A 17,605-nucleotide genomic window follows, 5' to 3' on the forward strand; every position below is an offset into this window, starting at 1 on the left:
ACCAATTACTGGCAAATTATGAACTTTCCAATGTGACACACAGATCTGAACAACATATTCACAACAGACGCATGGTCTTTACCTAACATTAATTAGAACTAACTAGACGAAGCCAATGGTCACATGAACACGGTCAAACTTTCATGCAGTGAGACCAAGGCACCCTACAAATTCTGTCCAAGGTTGGGTTTGAGCAGTCACCTGTGCCCTAGTGATCGAGCGGCACGTGCCTCTAACCATGGTTCTGTTTTCGAAGTCGTCATGGCGAGATTTAAAACATGGAGTCAGTCTATTTTTTCACCCTCTAAACTTCTTCTAGCCTGAACTTTTTTATTCTCTATATAAAAATGTTGATATTGTTCTTGAAAACCAGCACAGAAATATGATGCAAGTGACATTAACACAAATATATTACTTTTTGTAGTTTTATTCATGTTCTTTAACTGATCAACAGCCTCTGCATGTTTTGTAAACAAACCAGCTGTGAAAACATTTATAGAAATGTACTGTAATTTGAATTACGAGTATTAAAGGTTTAACAACCATGTATACAATAGAGCCTGAAAATTGTACTCTTTGGTTAATAAATTAAATTAAGTCGAAAAAATCATTAGTAATTTATAAAGCCAATTAGAGTGTTTTCGGAATGCTGTTTAGAGTCTTAATTGAACAAAGTCTCTGTTGATGTAATGGCAAATTTACAGTTTAGGGCTGGATTGTTTGATAAGAATGATGGAGATTGTTTCAATATTCATCCCCTTCCTCTTCGTCTTCAGCATCCATCGAGTCAACCCCAACCTCTTCGTAGTCCTTCTCCAGAGCAGCCAAATCTTCCCGAGCCTCGGAGAACTCACCCTCCTCCATACCTTCTCCCACGTACCAGTGGACGAAGGCCCGTTTGGCGTACATCAGGTCAAACTTGTGGTCAAGACGAGCCCAAGCCTCAGCAATGGCAGTGGTGTTGCTCAACATACAGACAGCACGCTGGACCTTGGCCAAGTCGCCACCTGGGACAACGGTTGGGGGCTGGTAGTTGATGCCGACCTTGAAACCAGTGGGGCACCAGTCAACAAACTGAATGGTTCTCTTGGTTTTGATGGAAGCAATGGCAGCATTGACATCTTTAGGAACGACATCACCTCGGTACAACATGCAACAAGCCATGTATTTACCATGACGTGGGTCACACTTCACAAGCTGATTGGCTGGCTCAAAGCAGGCGTTGGTGATTTCAGCTACAGACAACTGCTCATGATAGGCCTTCTCTGCAGAGATGACTGGGGCGTAGGTAGCCAGGGGGAAGTGGATACGTGGGTAGGGCACCAGGTTGGTCTGGAACTCTGTCAGATCCACATTTAGAGCACCGTCAAATCTGAGAGAAGCCGTGATGGAGCTGACGATCTGACCAATCAGCCGGTTAAGGTTGGTATAGGTTGGGCGCTCGATGTCAAGATTACGACGACAGATGTCGTAGATGGCCTCATTGTCGACCATGAAGGCGCAGTCAGAGTGCTCCAGAGTTGTGTGGGTAGTGAGGATCGAATTGTAGGGCTCGACCACGGCCGTGGACACCTGTGGAGCTGGGTATATGGAGAACTCCAGCTTAGACTTCTTGCCATAGTCAACACTGAGTCGCTCCATGAGAAGGGAGGTAAATCCTGACCCAGTACCACCGCCAAAACTGTGGAAAATCAGGAAACCTTGAAGGCCAGTACACTGGTCAGCCAGTTTCCTGATACGGTCAAGGACCAAGTCAACCTGCTCTTTCCCGATTGTGTAATGACCGCGAGCATAGTTGTTGGCTGCATCCTCTTTACCTGTGATAAGCTGCTCTGGGTGGAACAGCTGACGGTAGATTCCAGTACGCACTTCATCTGAAAACACATATATCACAGATCTAAATTGTCTACACTTATAAATACTTCAATTATCAACAATAAAATTTTTTTTTTTAACATGTACATTGTGGCTTAACAAACATTCATGTGAATTACTAAAGCTTATACCTGTACATTTATTTATCTGTAAACCAACATGTCAGACCCAACCTTAATATAGTCATTTAATGGTTTGATTTGAATATGGATGCTACACCCGGAAAACCATCAGAATAATACCTTCACATCCCACATCACCTTACTAAAAACGTCATAAAATGATAGCAAAAGGTTACCATTTATACCCTGGCATCAGCTTATGAATTATGTTATAAAATTACAACATACTAAAACATAATGTTCTATAGTTGGTAAATGTCAGGTCAACTTTGTGAAGGTTGTGGCACTGGTAATAAGGTCAAGCCATCAGGTCACAATATGTCAGGCACCTCAGTATCAATCCAAAAAAAAAAAGGTCATCATCTCCACATGTCCTAGTATGCTAAATTTAGAGAATTGTCCTAGACTAGCAGTCTGAACAACATCCTCATCTGGGTCACAGATCCAAATCTTTCATAGTGCACGTCCACATTCCTCTTGGTCAGACCAGACATAGGGTGAGTCATCAGGCTGGCATAAATAATGTATTCCTGGGAAACCGGTTGCGATGAGATCACCTCATCATGGCTGACCTTACAGGCCTCTAGGTCTATTAGGATATCACTTTGTGTACCTAGTACCTATTCACATTGTGTACCTAGTATCTGTTTTCATTGCCATTTAATGATAATTGCTTATAATCGCTAATGAGCTTTTTCTCATGTTAGCAACTGCATTCATTTATCTAATGTGTTTTTTTTTTTTTTTTAATATTTTGCGGGTGGGAGGGTTGAGTTGGAATTATAGTTAACATACCGACAACAGTCGGCTCCAGATCGACAAACACAGCCCGAGGAACGTGCTTCCCTGCCCCTGTCTCACTGAAGAAGGTGTTGAACGAGTCGTCCCCACCTCCGATTGTTTTGTCTGAGGGCATCTGACCGTCCGGCTGGATGCCGTGTTCCAGACAGTACAGTTCCCAGCAGGCATTTCCCATCTGGACACCGGCCTGGCCGACATGGACGCTGATACATTCACGCTGCAAGTAAAACGGACCGGTTGAGCTAAAACTAAGTAAAATTTATGAAATATACTTTGACAATTACAGTTGTACTACAACATCCGCAGTATTTCAACCGCCAAGAAAAGGCGCTCTACACGACTTGGCGCCCGCGCAGGCAGCCATGATTCATTTTTTTTCATGAAGACCAACTAGCAAGATTTTTCTTTCAACACGTGGCGTCCGTACACCTAATCTAAATCAGTACATAATTAAAACGTTTACTTACCATTTTCAGTTGATTTCAAGCTGTTTAGATAAGAAGACAAGGGTGAGTAAGCCCAAAGCCTGCAGAAAATCCCCCACGAGACGTTAATGTATCCTGTGAGTGGGAATTTGTGAATAAAATAACGGGCACCTGCTATTTATATACAGGATGGAAATGGGGCGGAGTTACTGATGATTGGCATTGAGATCCGCATCCCAAGTAGTTAGATGCTGCACATCCCTGATAACAGCGCCACCTAGATTACATGTGTTAGCAAGTGCGGAATTAGTGTACAAACTAGTGTACTAAGCAATTTTTTGATTCATGGACTAATAAACGAGTTATGATTATTAAAACACGCATGGAACCTGAGAGTAAAACCCAGTAAGCCTCACTCAACCTAACGCAGAGCTGACCGACTAGCCACGCGCCGGGGTCTATGTGCGCACATAAATTCACTGGTTGGAGTACAGGAATGGAGGAACATGTACAGAAAAACCGGACTTCTGCAGCATGGAGACAGAATATTCTGCTTCCATAACCAGGCCAGGCCCATGATTTAGTCGATTTAATATCTAAAACGGTGAATGCGCCGACACAACATTCTTTTCATTCAGATGGTTTTAAAATATTCGTGTAGCCTTAGATTAGAGTGCTTAAATTTTGTCTAAATGGGCTAAAACAGGAGTATGGTTGGCGCTGGGATATACATGAAGGCTTACTCCGCTCGTCAAAATTTTTCCTTTACGCGAGTGAAGTGGTTCCACATTTTTATTAAAGTACTACTTCAGTCCTAAGAGAAGCTATGTCGAAATATTAAAATGAAAAGAAGGATACCCTAGGGAACAGAGCTATACGTCAGGGATGAGTGACGTCAAATGTTCTTGCGTGACGTCGCACCAGGCAAAATTGGAATGGACAAAACTTTTTCTTCCATACTATCCTCTGAAGCTAATAACGGCAGACTCAGCTGGTTAGTGCGCCAGCGCAGTGTAATGACCTAAGGGCCTCTCAGATTAGTGACTCTTTAAGTGCTCATTTGATTTTTTTTTTTTTTTTTTGATTGGTGTTTTACGCCGTACTCAAGAATATTTCACTTATACGACAGCGGCCAGCATTATGGTGGGTAGAAACCGGGCAGAGCCCAGGGGAAACCCACGACCATCCGCAGGTTGCTGCCAGACCTTTCCACGTACGGCCGGAGAGGAAGGCAGCATGAGCTGGTCTTGAACTCAGAGCGACCGCATTGGTGAGAGGCTTCTGGGTCATTACGCTGCGCTAGCGAAGTGCTCATTTGAAATAAGGCTGTTAGAAAACTTGGTCATCTCTTTAGTAATTTATATTGACTTGTGTAGTTATATTAGTATATGCTGGTTTGTCCAAATGTTGTAGTCCAGATATAACTGCAGTTTCTGAATTATTTCTTGTTAACATTTATTGCATTATAACTAAAGCGCACTTTCTGAGACTAACTCCTGGGCAAAATCCAGAAAATCTAGCCAAAATGGCTTCAAAGTAATGGTGAGTCCGTAGCTTGCAGCGGTGACATCAACAATGATCTTTGTTTAAAAAGAACTCTGTGGGGGACAGACTAAACAGATCTGGTCGAATGGGGACCGAGGCCTGGGGAACAGACCAAATGGGGGTAGGGTGTAGGGGCGTGAAGGGGTTCACCGGGTTCAGGGCACTTCGTAGGGTGTTCACCGAGTCCCAAGCAACATCAACGATGCCGTAGTTTCTGAAAAAATCTGACTGCTGACGGAAAATATGGATAATATAGAGCGGTAATAACAGGTATAAAAATATCCCCAAAATGAACTTTTTTTAGCAAAAATTCCAGGGCATAATTTTCTTCACTTGGCATAGAAACATAATCTTTGTTTTATAGTTCCTTTTCAAGAATTGTTTAAATTAAGGCCTGCAATGGATCCTCACAGCAAACACTAAGTTTAAAAATCTCCATGAATTGAACAGCAGTGCTTTAAACTTGTCTGTTTTTGTGCAATGAGGTTCCAGTTTGTGCAAATAGTAAACTTGAAATGCGACTTTTCTCACATACATGTAAAAATGCACACAGCAGCAATCGAACAAGAACATTTAACTTGATTTTACACCACAACACTCAGTGAACTAAACAAGGGAATAACAGAATTAAGCGCCTGGTAAACAGTCAATGACTTAATGAACAACCAGCTACTCAATGGTTCCACCAAACTCTCTGAACAACCTACACATAAAATGGAAAAGAAAACCAAGCTCTGATATGAGTTTGCATGGAGTATTTATTTAGAAAAAAATCATCTCATAAATAATATATTTGATATACACAATCTGTTTCATGTATATCTCTTCTGGAAAGCATGTGTAAATAGAGTCCTCTGCTTTTCAACCTCTTACAAGTCAACCAATAACAGCAAATCTATTTACAAACAAAATTCAGATATTCAACAACAGACATTTCTCATTAATTAAATCAAGAACAAATCATCCACATACTCTTAATTTAATACCATACACATGGCATTTTGGATAGCATGATTTGCAGTTAATGTTTCTTTCTCACCACTCTTTGTTAATTTCAAAGCATGATTTTTATGCTAGAAAACATATCAACTGACGTACTTATCAACATATAAACGATCACATTTATCTGTGGGATGAAAAGTAGCACCAACGTATAAAGTCAAAACAAACATTATGAATTTCCTTTCTAGTATAAACATTTCACACAGTTTTTCAGTATGAAACTAACTCAAATTATGAGTACGCTCTTGACATATATGGGCCTGACTGAACTTAAAGGTATAGCCAAATTCACTTCATTAAGTTGAGAGCTCAAAAATCCCACATTACAGTAAAAGATTCCTACCAACATTTAACTATCATGTGACAGTAGATATTAAACTGATGACAATTATGCTGCCAAGTGGTATAATATTATGTTTATGCAAATATTTGGTTTAACATTCTTTGGTTGAATACCAGACCTAGTTTCACACTGCATTCTTATCTTCCACTTATACAATCATTCATGGTAGCACTTCAATCATGAATCAGATTTTCTCTTCATTTTCATAAAGGGAGCTGCATTCTTATCTCTTATCATTGGTTGGAATGTAGAACTTGTGGCACTACATGCTAAATAAATTATAATACCCTCAATATTTCAAAATAATACAGTGGCAAATTCAAAAGTGATCTACCATTCTTCTGAGCAAATGGAAATTGGACTGAGACAATTTTGTAAATTGGAATGCCATCCTGTTAAAAAAGAAAATGATACTGGAGTAGAAAATGAGGTCATATCAGAAACTGGTAATATGGAGGACGGACTAGCCAGGCTTGAGTAGTATCTCGGGCCTGTATTGAGACTATGATCACAATTATCATTGATGCTGAGGAACAATGAAAGCTTTGGTTGCATTGCCGTGTTGTCTTGAGCTTTTTCTTTTGCTGGAGTGCTTTTTAACAGCGAAATGTCCATACGATGAGATGAAAGAGTTCGATGAAAAAGATGCCACCAAAGAGTTAGAGTTGGCTCCCTTCGCTGAACGCTCAACTTCGCTTTCACTAGAGTCCATCTGAATGTTAAAGCCACTGTAGGAGATAGCACTAGGGGAGGGGCACAATGGTGCACACAGGCTGTTATTGCCAATGGCAAAGGTTCTGAAGGGAGAGAAGTCAGGTGAGCGTGGCGACGTTGACACACCAGATGAGCTGGGTCCATTCATCTCACAGTCATCAGTTTTCTGATGTAGCTGTTGAAATAAATCACAGTCTTTGGTGGGGGACATCCAAGATGGCAGCATCAGTTCCAAAGAGGACTGCTTCTCTTTCTCAATGTCAAAAGAGGTGTGAAGACTGGCAAAATAGGTATCGTCTTCCTCCATAGCAAACGGAGCATCCTGAGAGACTGGACTCTTAGCATCAGAATAGTAACCTGTAAATTCAGACAGCTCGGTGTTATTCACAACTTCATCATTTCCACATTAATTAATTAAAACAAATGTTAACGGGCATTACAGAATGTTCATGAAAACAATTCTTATAACATAAATAAGTTTAATCTAAATTATCTAGAATCTGAGTTTCAAGCTAGAAGAAATGGGCAAATGTATGTTTGGGAAAACAGTGCATTTAGTGCAGTAAACAACTGGTACATCAAAGTGCAGCTTACCATCCTGGTCTAAGACTGAATCCTCCAACTCCTCATCCTCATGATCTCCTTCATACCCTGACATTGCCGACTCGTTCAGAAGATTAGTGACATCTATTGTGGGAGTAGAGGCCTTGGTACGATCGGCATTGTCAACGTCACATCTTAAAGAAGCAAATGAACAAATTTAGTTAGAACAGGAAAATATAACTACTACAAACTTGTGTCTGACCAAATTGAAATCAAGGCTTCATGGACTTATCTCAAACTATGTAGTATACTTTAAAAGTGAAGTATAGATTGATGAAATGGGTACCTTCTTGACAGAGACTTGGTGCGTGAAGGGGAGACAATCAGCTCTTCTGTTTTCCGGAGTTTCTGTTTGTGCTTGGACAAACTCAAGCTTTCTTCTGTAATTCCAAGCTGACAGTAAAGTTCTTCAGTTGTCATCATCTGTCAAGAAATAATTATCATTATTAAAAATTTGTAAAAGCAAAACAATTGACATAAACAAATGCTTTCACAGTAAGACTCCTTTACACGAAAAAGTTTTGCTTCCCTAGTGACTGAATTTGATTTTTGCTTAACGCAGTACTTAAGAATTTTTCACTTGGAAGGAGTTGTTTGCTGTATATTTTTATCATGTTGTTTCATTGTACAATACCACAAACACACTGAAGGCATACTGTAAGTTTGTTTTACCTTAATCTCCCCAACTTTCTGGAAGCGGTCATCAGAGTATCTCTGCTTGACTGCCTGAAGGGTCACTTCTCGGTGGTCAATCATAGCACCATCAAGGAAACTGTTAAAAGCAAAAAAAAAAAAAAAAAAAACAGTTTTACAGGATATATACCTCTTTTTGAAAAATTCTTAAATCTGAATTATAACTAAATCATCAACTTCTTAAGATGAAGAAATAAAAACCTTCTCTGAAAAATTTAGGAAAGCATTTCTCTTTGATTAACAAAAATAACTTACCACTTTCTGTGCAGAGTACGGGCACATTCGTGTAAGTCGTTTATGGAAAATCCTGTAAATTCTTCTAGTTTCTGAGGCCATGGGAATTCTGGAAAGAAGATTCACATTAGTACTCGCATATGCACACACTTCTGATGATTGATTTTATGACTAGCCAATATCAAGCTCAATTCTCCATTATAGATTACTGTGATTCAGGAACTTGGAAGCTTAGTTGTGGAGTGATTTTAAATTAATGTTATCAATAATTCTGTTTTTCATGATGACTGATAATGAGGCCTAATTGCACATATTCATCAACATTTGCTGTTGCTTACCTTCTTTTAGCACAAGACGAGCAAGTAGCACTGAGCATGCAGCAATCTCAGCTGCTGTGAACTGCCCCATCTCGGCGTGGAGTAATGTCAGCTCACACATCAGCTCTGTCAGACACTTGGCTTTAGCGTTGAGCCCTGCCAGTGTGCTGAACAGCTCGACATAGTCTAGACTGGTGAATACCTGAGTATCAGAAATAAAAACACCAAATTAACCTTCACATTCTGACTTGAGACCAAATGCTGATAATGTACTCAAATTACCAAATGTTAATCACTTATCTTTTTCACTTTTACATTTGAATTGAATATACACTTTAGTTCTGCAAGCTTACCCTGAAATTTCCCTTCAAGGTGGCACTAATTTCTCCCATCATGCGAACTACATCTTCATATTTGTATGTGTTGTCTGTCAACCAGGCTGCTTCCCGGATTGTAATTATGTCCTTGCCTAAAAATCTGAAAAATAGGAAATCATAATAAATAATAAATCAACAAAAGAAGGCATGTGAGGTTATCTTATTAACTTTTCAAATTAAGAGCAAAATAAACAATGCAAAAGTAGACAATTCGGAGGGTTGCGTCCGTAGACATCTTGAACTACTTATTAAAAATTCAATGACTTTTACAAAGCATACACATTACTGCAATGCTTTAAATGAAGAATTTCATGAAAATGCACACCTTGAACATATAACCATAGCTGCAACGCCCAAAAGTTGAAGTTTGGAGCGTGATGTTTTGTGCAACTTCAAGTATCTGTCAACCACATCAATGGCCACATGTAGTGTCTGGGTTGAGAAGTCCTTCATTCCGGCCACCTCTACAAGCCAGTCAACCAGGATGTACCTGAGACAGAGGAAAGGAAAATCTATTGATTACTATCAAAAATTACTTCAGCCATGCATGAAATATTAAGTTTAAAAAACCTGACAGAGGATCATATGTCAAAACGACCAAAAAATAAATAATTCGTAATCAAATATGGAAAGAATTTCTGAAAAACTAGAAGAGAAATAGTTTTGCATCTCAAAGGTCCACTGGCAAAGGTTTTCCTCTTAATGAAACTACTGTGAAGTTTTCTGTGCAGTTTATACACTAAGATGAATAATGCTGCTAAAGATTTCATAAATGAAAAATCACCTCATTGATGGTGTAAGTTCAGAGCTGGAGCGAAACAATTTATGTGCATTAGAAGGTTTGGAAGATTGCACAAATCCTCGCACAAATGCAGCTGCTTGATGTTTCTCAATGCCACCATATTTGCCATTCACATAGCATCTACACAGGGCAAGCTGAGCTTCCGAATCCCCTTCTTCAGCTATACCTCGAAGCTGTCGGATACTTTCTAGCTGACCCGCTCTGTCGTGAACCTATGAACATCAATTAATTACTGTGTGAACAAATAAATTTTTTAAATAATAAACTTTAAAATAATCTCTTCAGAGATATGTCCATTATACCACATACTGTACTGTGGAAAGTACTTTGATAATATTTTCAGAAAACAAATTACATGTTATAGAATGATTTGCTTTCAATACTGTCTAATAATCTTCCTCTATGTGTGATAAAAAAAAATTACAACTAACTTACCACTGCTTTTTGAGCCTCTTCCCACAATAAATAGGAGGCTAAGCTGGAGCCCTTGTCTGACGCTGCTTGTAAGTATTCTCTGGACTGCTTCACTTTCTCTTCATCATCTAACAAGGCTAGGATCTTAGCTACACAAATCATCACAGACGAGTCCTGAGTCTGTCAACAGAGAGTGAGACGCATTTTCAAAAACATTTCACATGGATACCCCAGATGTTGTTTACAGTTTATTATTACTGTACAGTCTTCCTCTTTTTTTAACTGATAAATATCCAACATCTTCGTTACACAGTTACACTCTGAAATTAGTAATTTGATGAAAATACTATATTTGAATTAATTCTCCTATTTTACCTTTTCTAAATGTGCTTTCATGTAAGTGAACACGCATTCCTTGCAGCAAGCACCGCTGAGAGACCAAGGTGGACGTATGAAGAGCCATGTGAATGGAGACATCTGGGGCAAAAGGGATTCCACTTTGCAAAACATTTGGGCAGCCTTCTCACCGTTGCTTGTAATCCTTTTGCCATCAAAATCACCTGGTACTGAAAATTACAAAATATAAACGTTACAAATTCATTCAAAACAATATGAATAAAAAAAAAAAAGAAATTCAAATCTAATTAGCGCAAAACAGCATAACCGTGACATTTTATTTTAAGTCTGTGTGTAAAGGAAATCAAGATTTCTGATTTTCATTAAATTAATTAGCCCTAAGTATGGCAACTGAAAGGTGACCATAGAAAAACTGATGTACTTACATCCTTCATTGTAGAGATATGCTACTCCCAGCTTCACACAAGCTTCAATGTTTCCATGTTTGGCTGCCCTGTTATGAATAATATAAAATTAGGACATTAGAACTCAATGTTTGACTTGAACAGAGTAGTAATAAAACAATTACTAAAAAATAAAAATAAATAGCTAAATCAAATGTAATGAGTTATTTAATCCTTGAAGTTGGCATTACATGTACATTATACAGTTAAAAAGTAAAAAGATGGTAACCTTACCTTTTAAAGTGTTTGATATTAGCAGAGGAGGGCCATGTGTCTTCAAAACTTGCATTTGTCCAGATTGTAGTGCAATTGTCAATTAAATCGCGGAAATAATGATGAACCTGAAAACAAAAAGGTAAACATTAATAAAGTAATCTACTAGTAATTAAAGCAAACATTTTGATTTTTTGATTTTGATTGGTGTTTTACGCCGTACTCAAGAATATTTCACTTATACGACGGCGGCCAGCATTATGGTGGTTGGAAACCGGGCAGAGCCTGGGGGAAACCCACGACCATTCGCAGCTTGCTGGCAGACCTTCTCACGTACGGCCGCCAGCATGAGCTGAAGCAAACATTTCACGGCTTTCATGTTGTTAATTTTTCCACTTTAATTCAATAACTGCACTAACACAAAATTTTCACACAAAATATTAAAAAATATACTTTCTTAAAATAAAAGAATATTACATTCTGGGAGGAACTTCACAGATAAAAAAAAATAAGCAATTTCTACTTACTAGACGCATATTTAATACATCGGTAACATGAAGTCCTGTCAACAAATGCAGTAAAACTTCCTCTGGTAAACTCCATATTGTCACTTGACTCCTTGTACGTGGTCCTAAGTGCATATGTACTGGAATGAACTGCTGGTCTGGTGTTCTAGGGAGCCTTCCTAACCCACGAAGCACTAAGAAAAAATACAAATATATGAAGGTAAATTAATTTGTCCATATAACTAGTCATATTTAGAAGCTTGAGAAAGGTCTCTGGTTAAAATATAGCCCTGGGTATCTTATTGAAGCAATTCTGGACATTACTTGAGAGGTTTCTTCACATAAATGAAGCTGAGAATACTACAACCAACCATACACATAATGTATTCCAAAATCCAGTCCACTGGACAAATGTCACTTTCACAGAATCACCCTGTCAAAATGAGGAAAATCTTGCTCTTTTTCCTTACCTAAACGACTGACCATATCCTGTACATAAGCATAGACTTTCTGAGGACTTGGACTATCCATGATTGCTGAGTGATGTGCTGAGAACTGACCAAATTCCTCTTATATACATAGAGAAACCCAAACTGTCATCTCCAGCGACGCTACCCTGCGTCGATACGTTACTACACGCACAAACATGATTGCTTTGATCGACCCGCCCCTCGCCAAGCCTGCACCGACATGTTCACGGTTATTTATTCATGACCACCTTACAGTGTCCTGGTGAGTAGTAATAGTAAAACAATGGCCCTGTGTGATCTACCTGCATTAATATTTCACCGAAATGAATTTTTATAAATAACAAATACTTGGTCATTCATACTGTCCAGTGACCTCTGCCCGCGCAACACCTAACCGGTTACATCATATCTGTCCGCCAAAATTTTGAAATCTCTGAGTGGTCAGAGGGCCATTTAACTGTAAGATATCCGAAATGACGGAGTCCATGACACAATGAAAGATGTATACTGGCGTCTAAAAATGTCCTCCCCTGACTGTAGCACTCAGTATAAACATTTTAAAAGGAATGTCGTTGTTGAAGTCACGAACGTGAAGATAGACCGTCGGCGCGCTTATCTTGCACAAGATATAAAATAGTAAAAAAAATCCCAAACACATGTTTGCTTGTCAGCTTCGTGACACTGGCGTCGTCTGTTAGAATCTTTAAAGTGTGGATATATGCTAAACGGACCAACTGCAATGGTACGTTCACAACTTAAAGAAAGACTTCACAAACAGGCAGTCTGTCTAACGGCTTTGAAGTTGGCCACGATACGTGTTGATGTCGTGTTTGTAACGCTCAACTTCGTTGACGTGTTAGGGTAGATACCTCAGTAACTACCACACATAATCGAACCACCTGAATTAAAAGATCGATTATTACCTTTCATGTCTCCTGTGTTTAGTGTAAATTCCACTCTTCTACACCCTAAAGAGGTCTAAACACTCTTTCTCCACAACCGCTTCGCCTTTCCACTCGCTCCCGTAAATGTTTAGAGTTTCTGCATAAATGCTGCACGCTGATTGGCTGGCGGAAATCGCGTTTTCAAACGTGACTCTCTCAGTCTCGGTTGCCCACGACGCTTTTCCTGACCCATTTTTAAACTTTCAAAGTGCCCCATTTAGGGTGTTGATTGGCCGTACTGTGCCTTTTGTTAACTTGACATCTCGGTACAGCTTGAAGTTTCTGACAAGGCGAACTACACACGAATCACATATAAATCTATACCTTAGGGTATTTATTATTAATCATTGTGTCTTTTTTTTTCAAATAGTAAATTTAATAGGCCTACACTTGAATTACATGCCCCTATAAAGACACCACCGTAATTCAGTTCGTGAACGTCAAATGTTAATTATTATGAAGTAAACTAGTCACAAAGAAATAAATAAATTTGGAATGTATTTCACAGAAACGGTAGACTATACAACAAACCCAGATCAACAATGAATAATAATGACGGACTGAACTGAGCAGACTTTGTCTTGTCAAAAACAACCACCATTTGTCACAGTTATCACATCTTGACGGGGCTTTATTTATGCGCACACGGCTCATCGTCATGATAAGCTTAAATACAAGTTTCCTTAAAATTATACAGGCTTAATTTCGTTTGTTGCAAAATCGTTTTGATTAATGTCCAGCGAACATCTTTTTATGATAAGTTTAGCAAAGGGCCTACACGCATGTGCATAGGATTTATGACGAGTTCTGTTAATCATTTACATTGCGTGGTGCATTTCATTAATCAACATTCCACCGCATGTTTAATTTCAACAAACAAACTTTTCTACTTTGGCAGAATGATTAGATTTATGCATGCGCCCTGATGGAATCCAACAGGGCTTAGCCTACTCTTAACGGGGGGTAGGCGGGTTGTCTTTGTCAACGATCCTAGTTTAATCCCATTGTACACTCATTCAAATTTTTGAAACCAACGTAATTTGTTTTCGTCGAACTAATCAAAGCTTGTAAATTTATAACATATGGTATAAGCTGGTGGAAATTAGAATACAAAGCCACAGGATGGACACACATTTATCTAGCTGTACGGTCTGCACGTCAACTGATTAACTTGTATGAGTAGAATTCATAAAACATTACAGGATTTAAGGATTGTACAGGGTTTATTGATTCACATTACAATAATCTAATGGTAAATCAGCTACGGGACTGAATAGTTTCATTCTCATTTGTATTTTTCCAAAAAGACGTCATGTCACAGTAATTTAATTTCTATAATTAATTTTTATTGATAATTATAATTATATGCGTATATAGATAAAGCAAAAGGCCTAAACACAGATAAAGGTATTGTGAATAAGCATATATACTCTAGGAAAAAAAGATCAACATGAAAGTCAAAATAATGATTATAACAAGTATAAAACCGTTTCGCATTTGTTTGCACTGCATGCTTACTATATAGACTGTTTAACATCGTGTTATACATGCATGTAAGAGACATATATTTGAATACACTTCCCTAACAAACATAGCTGAATGTTATACAATTATGACAGATGTGTAAAGGAGACTAACAAGATTATAACACCTTGGCTAACGACTAGCCATCTGTCAGGTAAGATACAGACATGTCACTTACCAACCGATAAAGTCGATAACTGCTAATTAACATGTCAAACCTGTAGCTATGCTGTACACGCATAGGAACGGCTGGAGAACAATATGTTTCTGGCACAAAAGGTGACGTTGTTCAGCACATAAAGTGTATGTATACCATAATTTAAAATTTGTTTTAAATTTGCTGTTACAGTGTAATATATAGGCCGGGTCGTGGTCGAGTTGTTAAAGGTGAACTGCAGGGCTTTCAAGTTTCTCCAAAACTGCATGTTGTCAACAGCCTTCTCCAGCATGGTAATTGAATAAAATTATGGACGCTTTCTTTGTTAAAATAAATGGATGTTTCTCTTATTTGACATACTTTGGTAAGGAAAATGCAGGCCTACACCAATTATATCCCTTTGCTATAAAATGTTGTAACATGATATTGGTTGTTCTCGTCATCCATGATTTAAAAAAGTATAGCTTTTTTTTCTGGTGATCGAAATCGCAATTTGACGTCAAGACATACCCAAATACATGTACAACGGGTTCTGTCCAGATTTTTGCGTTGTGTTTCTCGCCAAACATAAGCTATACAGAGGAATTAAACGTGTAGGGCGCATGCATAAATCTAATCCTTCTGCCAAAGTACACCAGGAAAATGCAACAAACTTATGGTCATTTCTTTATTCGGACAACTTTTAGTTCAGATCAAATACCTTTGTAGACCCCCTATTCAACCGCTGGGACGGCCTTGGGCTTGGTATGAATTTCACCGCTTTCACTCTTTGTGCACTTGTCCGGTGGCGGCAAGAGATGCTCTTGTGCATGAAGTGCTAACTGATGAAGATTGTGAAAAAGTATATTATTTGCACTGCAATTCGCGAGCATTATATATATATATATATATATATATATATATATATATATATGTCTCTGTATTGTAGACATTTTGACAATATTTTCAAGATGTGACAAAGTTATGGACTCACGGCCAAGTCACACCCTTAACTGTGTACAATTGCACTTAAGATTATGATGAAGATGCTATCAGAAAGTTAAATTTATCCATAATTGTGCGAGATCTCCGCTCCCGAACTGCATGTTTGATCTTTTTCGTGCATGACGTCTTTAAAGGCCAGTAGGGGACTATCTTATCTTAAGTCTGCATCAGTAGGTTCGTTTAACTCTTGCCACCAGGCAGTCTCTTCTGATTAACTAAACATATCCATTGAGTGGAAATGACCGTCGGCGGTTGTGTGTGATTAACAATTCATTGGCGTTACATAAGGACATCTGTTTCTGCTCGTCCCGCGCACTGCACCATTCCTAACCATGACGGTTAATATTTAACTCCGGGACTACTTAGCCTATGTGGTTAAACACTGGACAACCTGGTGTTCGAGCACAATGAGATACAGGGATGAAGATGGGGTCCGAGGACAAAGGAGCACGTGTATTGCCGCTGAATAGGCAGGTGTAAATGTTCGACCGTACAAATAACACCTTTTCCCTTTAACTTATAATCTTGCGTTTCCTCACTCGATAATTGCGCGTGGGTATACCCATGCGTCGGCATTTAAAACCAGCATGAACTATCCACGGTGTCGTCAATAATTGCTTGAGCTTTGTAACAGCGTTTGCCTAGTTTACCTGGCTATATATGCATAATACATAATATTAATGCTATTCATCGTAGGTGCCTAATTCTAGTTTTTCACAACGGATATAATATATTGATAACAAGGTCACAAAGTATGATGAACAAGGTCATGAAGTTGATGAACGCGCGTATTTAAATATTTAAACTCCTTTTCTCTTGACACGTGGGGCTTTTGCACAGAGCCATCACACCTACATGTATTTTTTGTCACGCTGACAGCCGGCGGTCGCAATATGAGCAGCATGGACTTACGTGTGACGTAACAGCCGCGCTCAGTCGTGTGCTGGTATCTCATTTCCCCACGGGAGGTCACTTTGTACTCACTCCGTCAATACAACTAATCTTTTTCTCTCTCGACAGCCATAACATTTCTTGAGTAATTCCTTTCAACAAAAATGCTTCACGTTTGTAATTGACAAAGGCTCCATTGTTACGGATCAGTTCACCCGGCACGTTGCAAATTGGACTGAAATCGGAACGCGATCTGTTCAGGCCATCTGATATGAGGATTGCCACCAAGTGTGGTAGGCTTAATCTCACCCTGCACATTCACGCCTTTCAAACAGGCATTTTTCATGGTCAATTACCGAAAAGAACAAGCTAGAACAAGGAAGTACTCCAACATGTGTCAAGTGCGGATTTGTTTTGCAGTTTCACACAATAGCAATCGAATCGCTACTCCCACAATTCAATGTGTGCACCCCAAAAACGAGACTTTGATCATTCTTCAATCTGTTAAACAAGTGATAGTTAAAGCCACAGGGCGCTGCCCTTAAGAACTGTACCTAACCTGAACGGACTATAAACTCTGCCACTCGAAACCTTTTGTCAGTCTGATAACAACTGACACTTATCAGGTAGAATGTCACTAAGGATAATGTCATGTTCCAGCACCCTAGCATTATTTCTATTAAGTAATTGATCTATTTCATCATGATTCAATAAAAAATCAAGAGAGTTCAAGAAAAAATGACAGTTTTGGATATTCCGGACAAAACCATGCACTGTCAGAATCTCACATTGCACGCATAAATGGAAAAAGTATATAAATTTGCAAGAGACCTAAATACGAATCCCATA

General features: G+C 38.8%; 2 protein-coding genes across 3 annotated transcripts; both read right to left on the bottom strand.

Moving 5' to 3' along the window:
• Positions 1-411: 411 nt before the first annotated feature.
• LOC135462036 (tubulin alpha-1 chain-like) lies at positions 412-3,371 on the bottom strand. Its single transcript, XM_064739371.1, has 3 exons — positions 3,266-3,371; positions 2,793-3,015; positions 412-1,874 (listed from the first exon to the last, which is right to left on the bottom strand). The coding sequence occupies exons 1-3, from the start codon at positions 3,266-3,268 to the stop codon at positions 745-747; spliced, it is 1,356 nt and encodes a 451-aa protein (XP_064595441.1). The 5' UTR covers positions 3,269-3,371; the 3' UTR covers positions 412-744.
• Positions 3,372-5,515: 2,144 nt separating this feature from the next.
• LOC135481977 (cyclin-F-like) lies at positions 5,516-13,291 on the bottom strand. 2 transcript variants are annotated; one of them, XM_064761778.1, is made up of 15 exons: positions 13,180-13,291; positions 11,808-11,980; positions 11,302-11,408; positions 11,050-11,117; positions 10,643-10,833; positions 10,289-10,447; positions 9,836-10,065; positions 9,377-9,541; positions 9,028-9,151; positions 8,696-8,876; positions 8,379-8,466; positions 8,103-8,202; positions 7,717-7,853; positions 7,422-7,564; positions 5,516-7,184 (listed from the first exon to the last, which is right to left on the bottom strand). In XM_064761778.1, exons 1-15 carry the CDS (start codon positions 13,184-13,186, stop codon positions 6,631-6,633), a joined length of 2,427 nt encoding a protein of 808 aa, XP_064617848.1. In that variant the 5' UTR covers positions 13,187-13,291; the 3' UTR covers positions 5,516-6,630. The 2 variants fall into 2 exon arrangements, with proteins under 2 accessions (XP_064617848.1, XP_064617847.1); XM_064761777.1 differs by lacking the exon at positions 13,180-13,291 and adding an exon at positions 12,257-12,311.
• Positions 13,292-17,605: the final 4,314 nt, after the last annotated feature.

Source organism: Liolophura sinensis, chromosome 1 (genome assembly GCF_032854445.1).
Source record: "Liolophura sinensis isolate JHLJ2023 chromosome 1, CUHK_Ljap_v2, whole genome shotgun sequence".
NCBI lineage: Eukaryota > Metazoa > Mollusca > Polyplacophora > Chitonida > Chitonidae > Liolophura > Liolophura sinensis.

Excerpts from the sequence above, each read along its gene's own strand:
- LOC135481977 (XM_064761777.1), bottom strand. Across the intron at positions 10,834-11,049 it reads ATATCTCTACAATGAAGGAT|TACCAGGTGATTTTGATGGC; the intron begins GTAAGTACATCA and ends TGTAATTTTCAG. Across the intron at positions 9,542-9,835 it reads GAACTTACACCATCAATGAG|GTACATCCTGGTTGACTGGC; the intron begins GTGATTTTTCAT and ends CCTCTGTCTCAG.
- LOC135462036 (XM_064739371.1), bottom strand. Across the intron at positions 1,875-2,792 it reads TCTGGAGCCGACTGTTGTCG|ATGAAGTGCGTACTGGAATC; the intron begins GTATGTTAACTA and ends ATGTGTTTTCAG.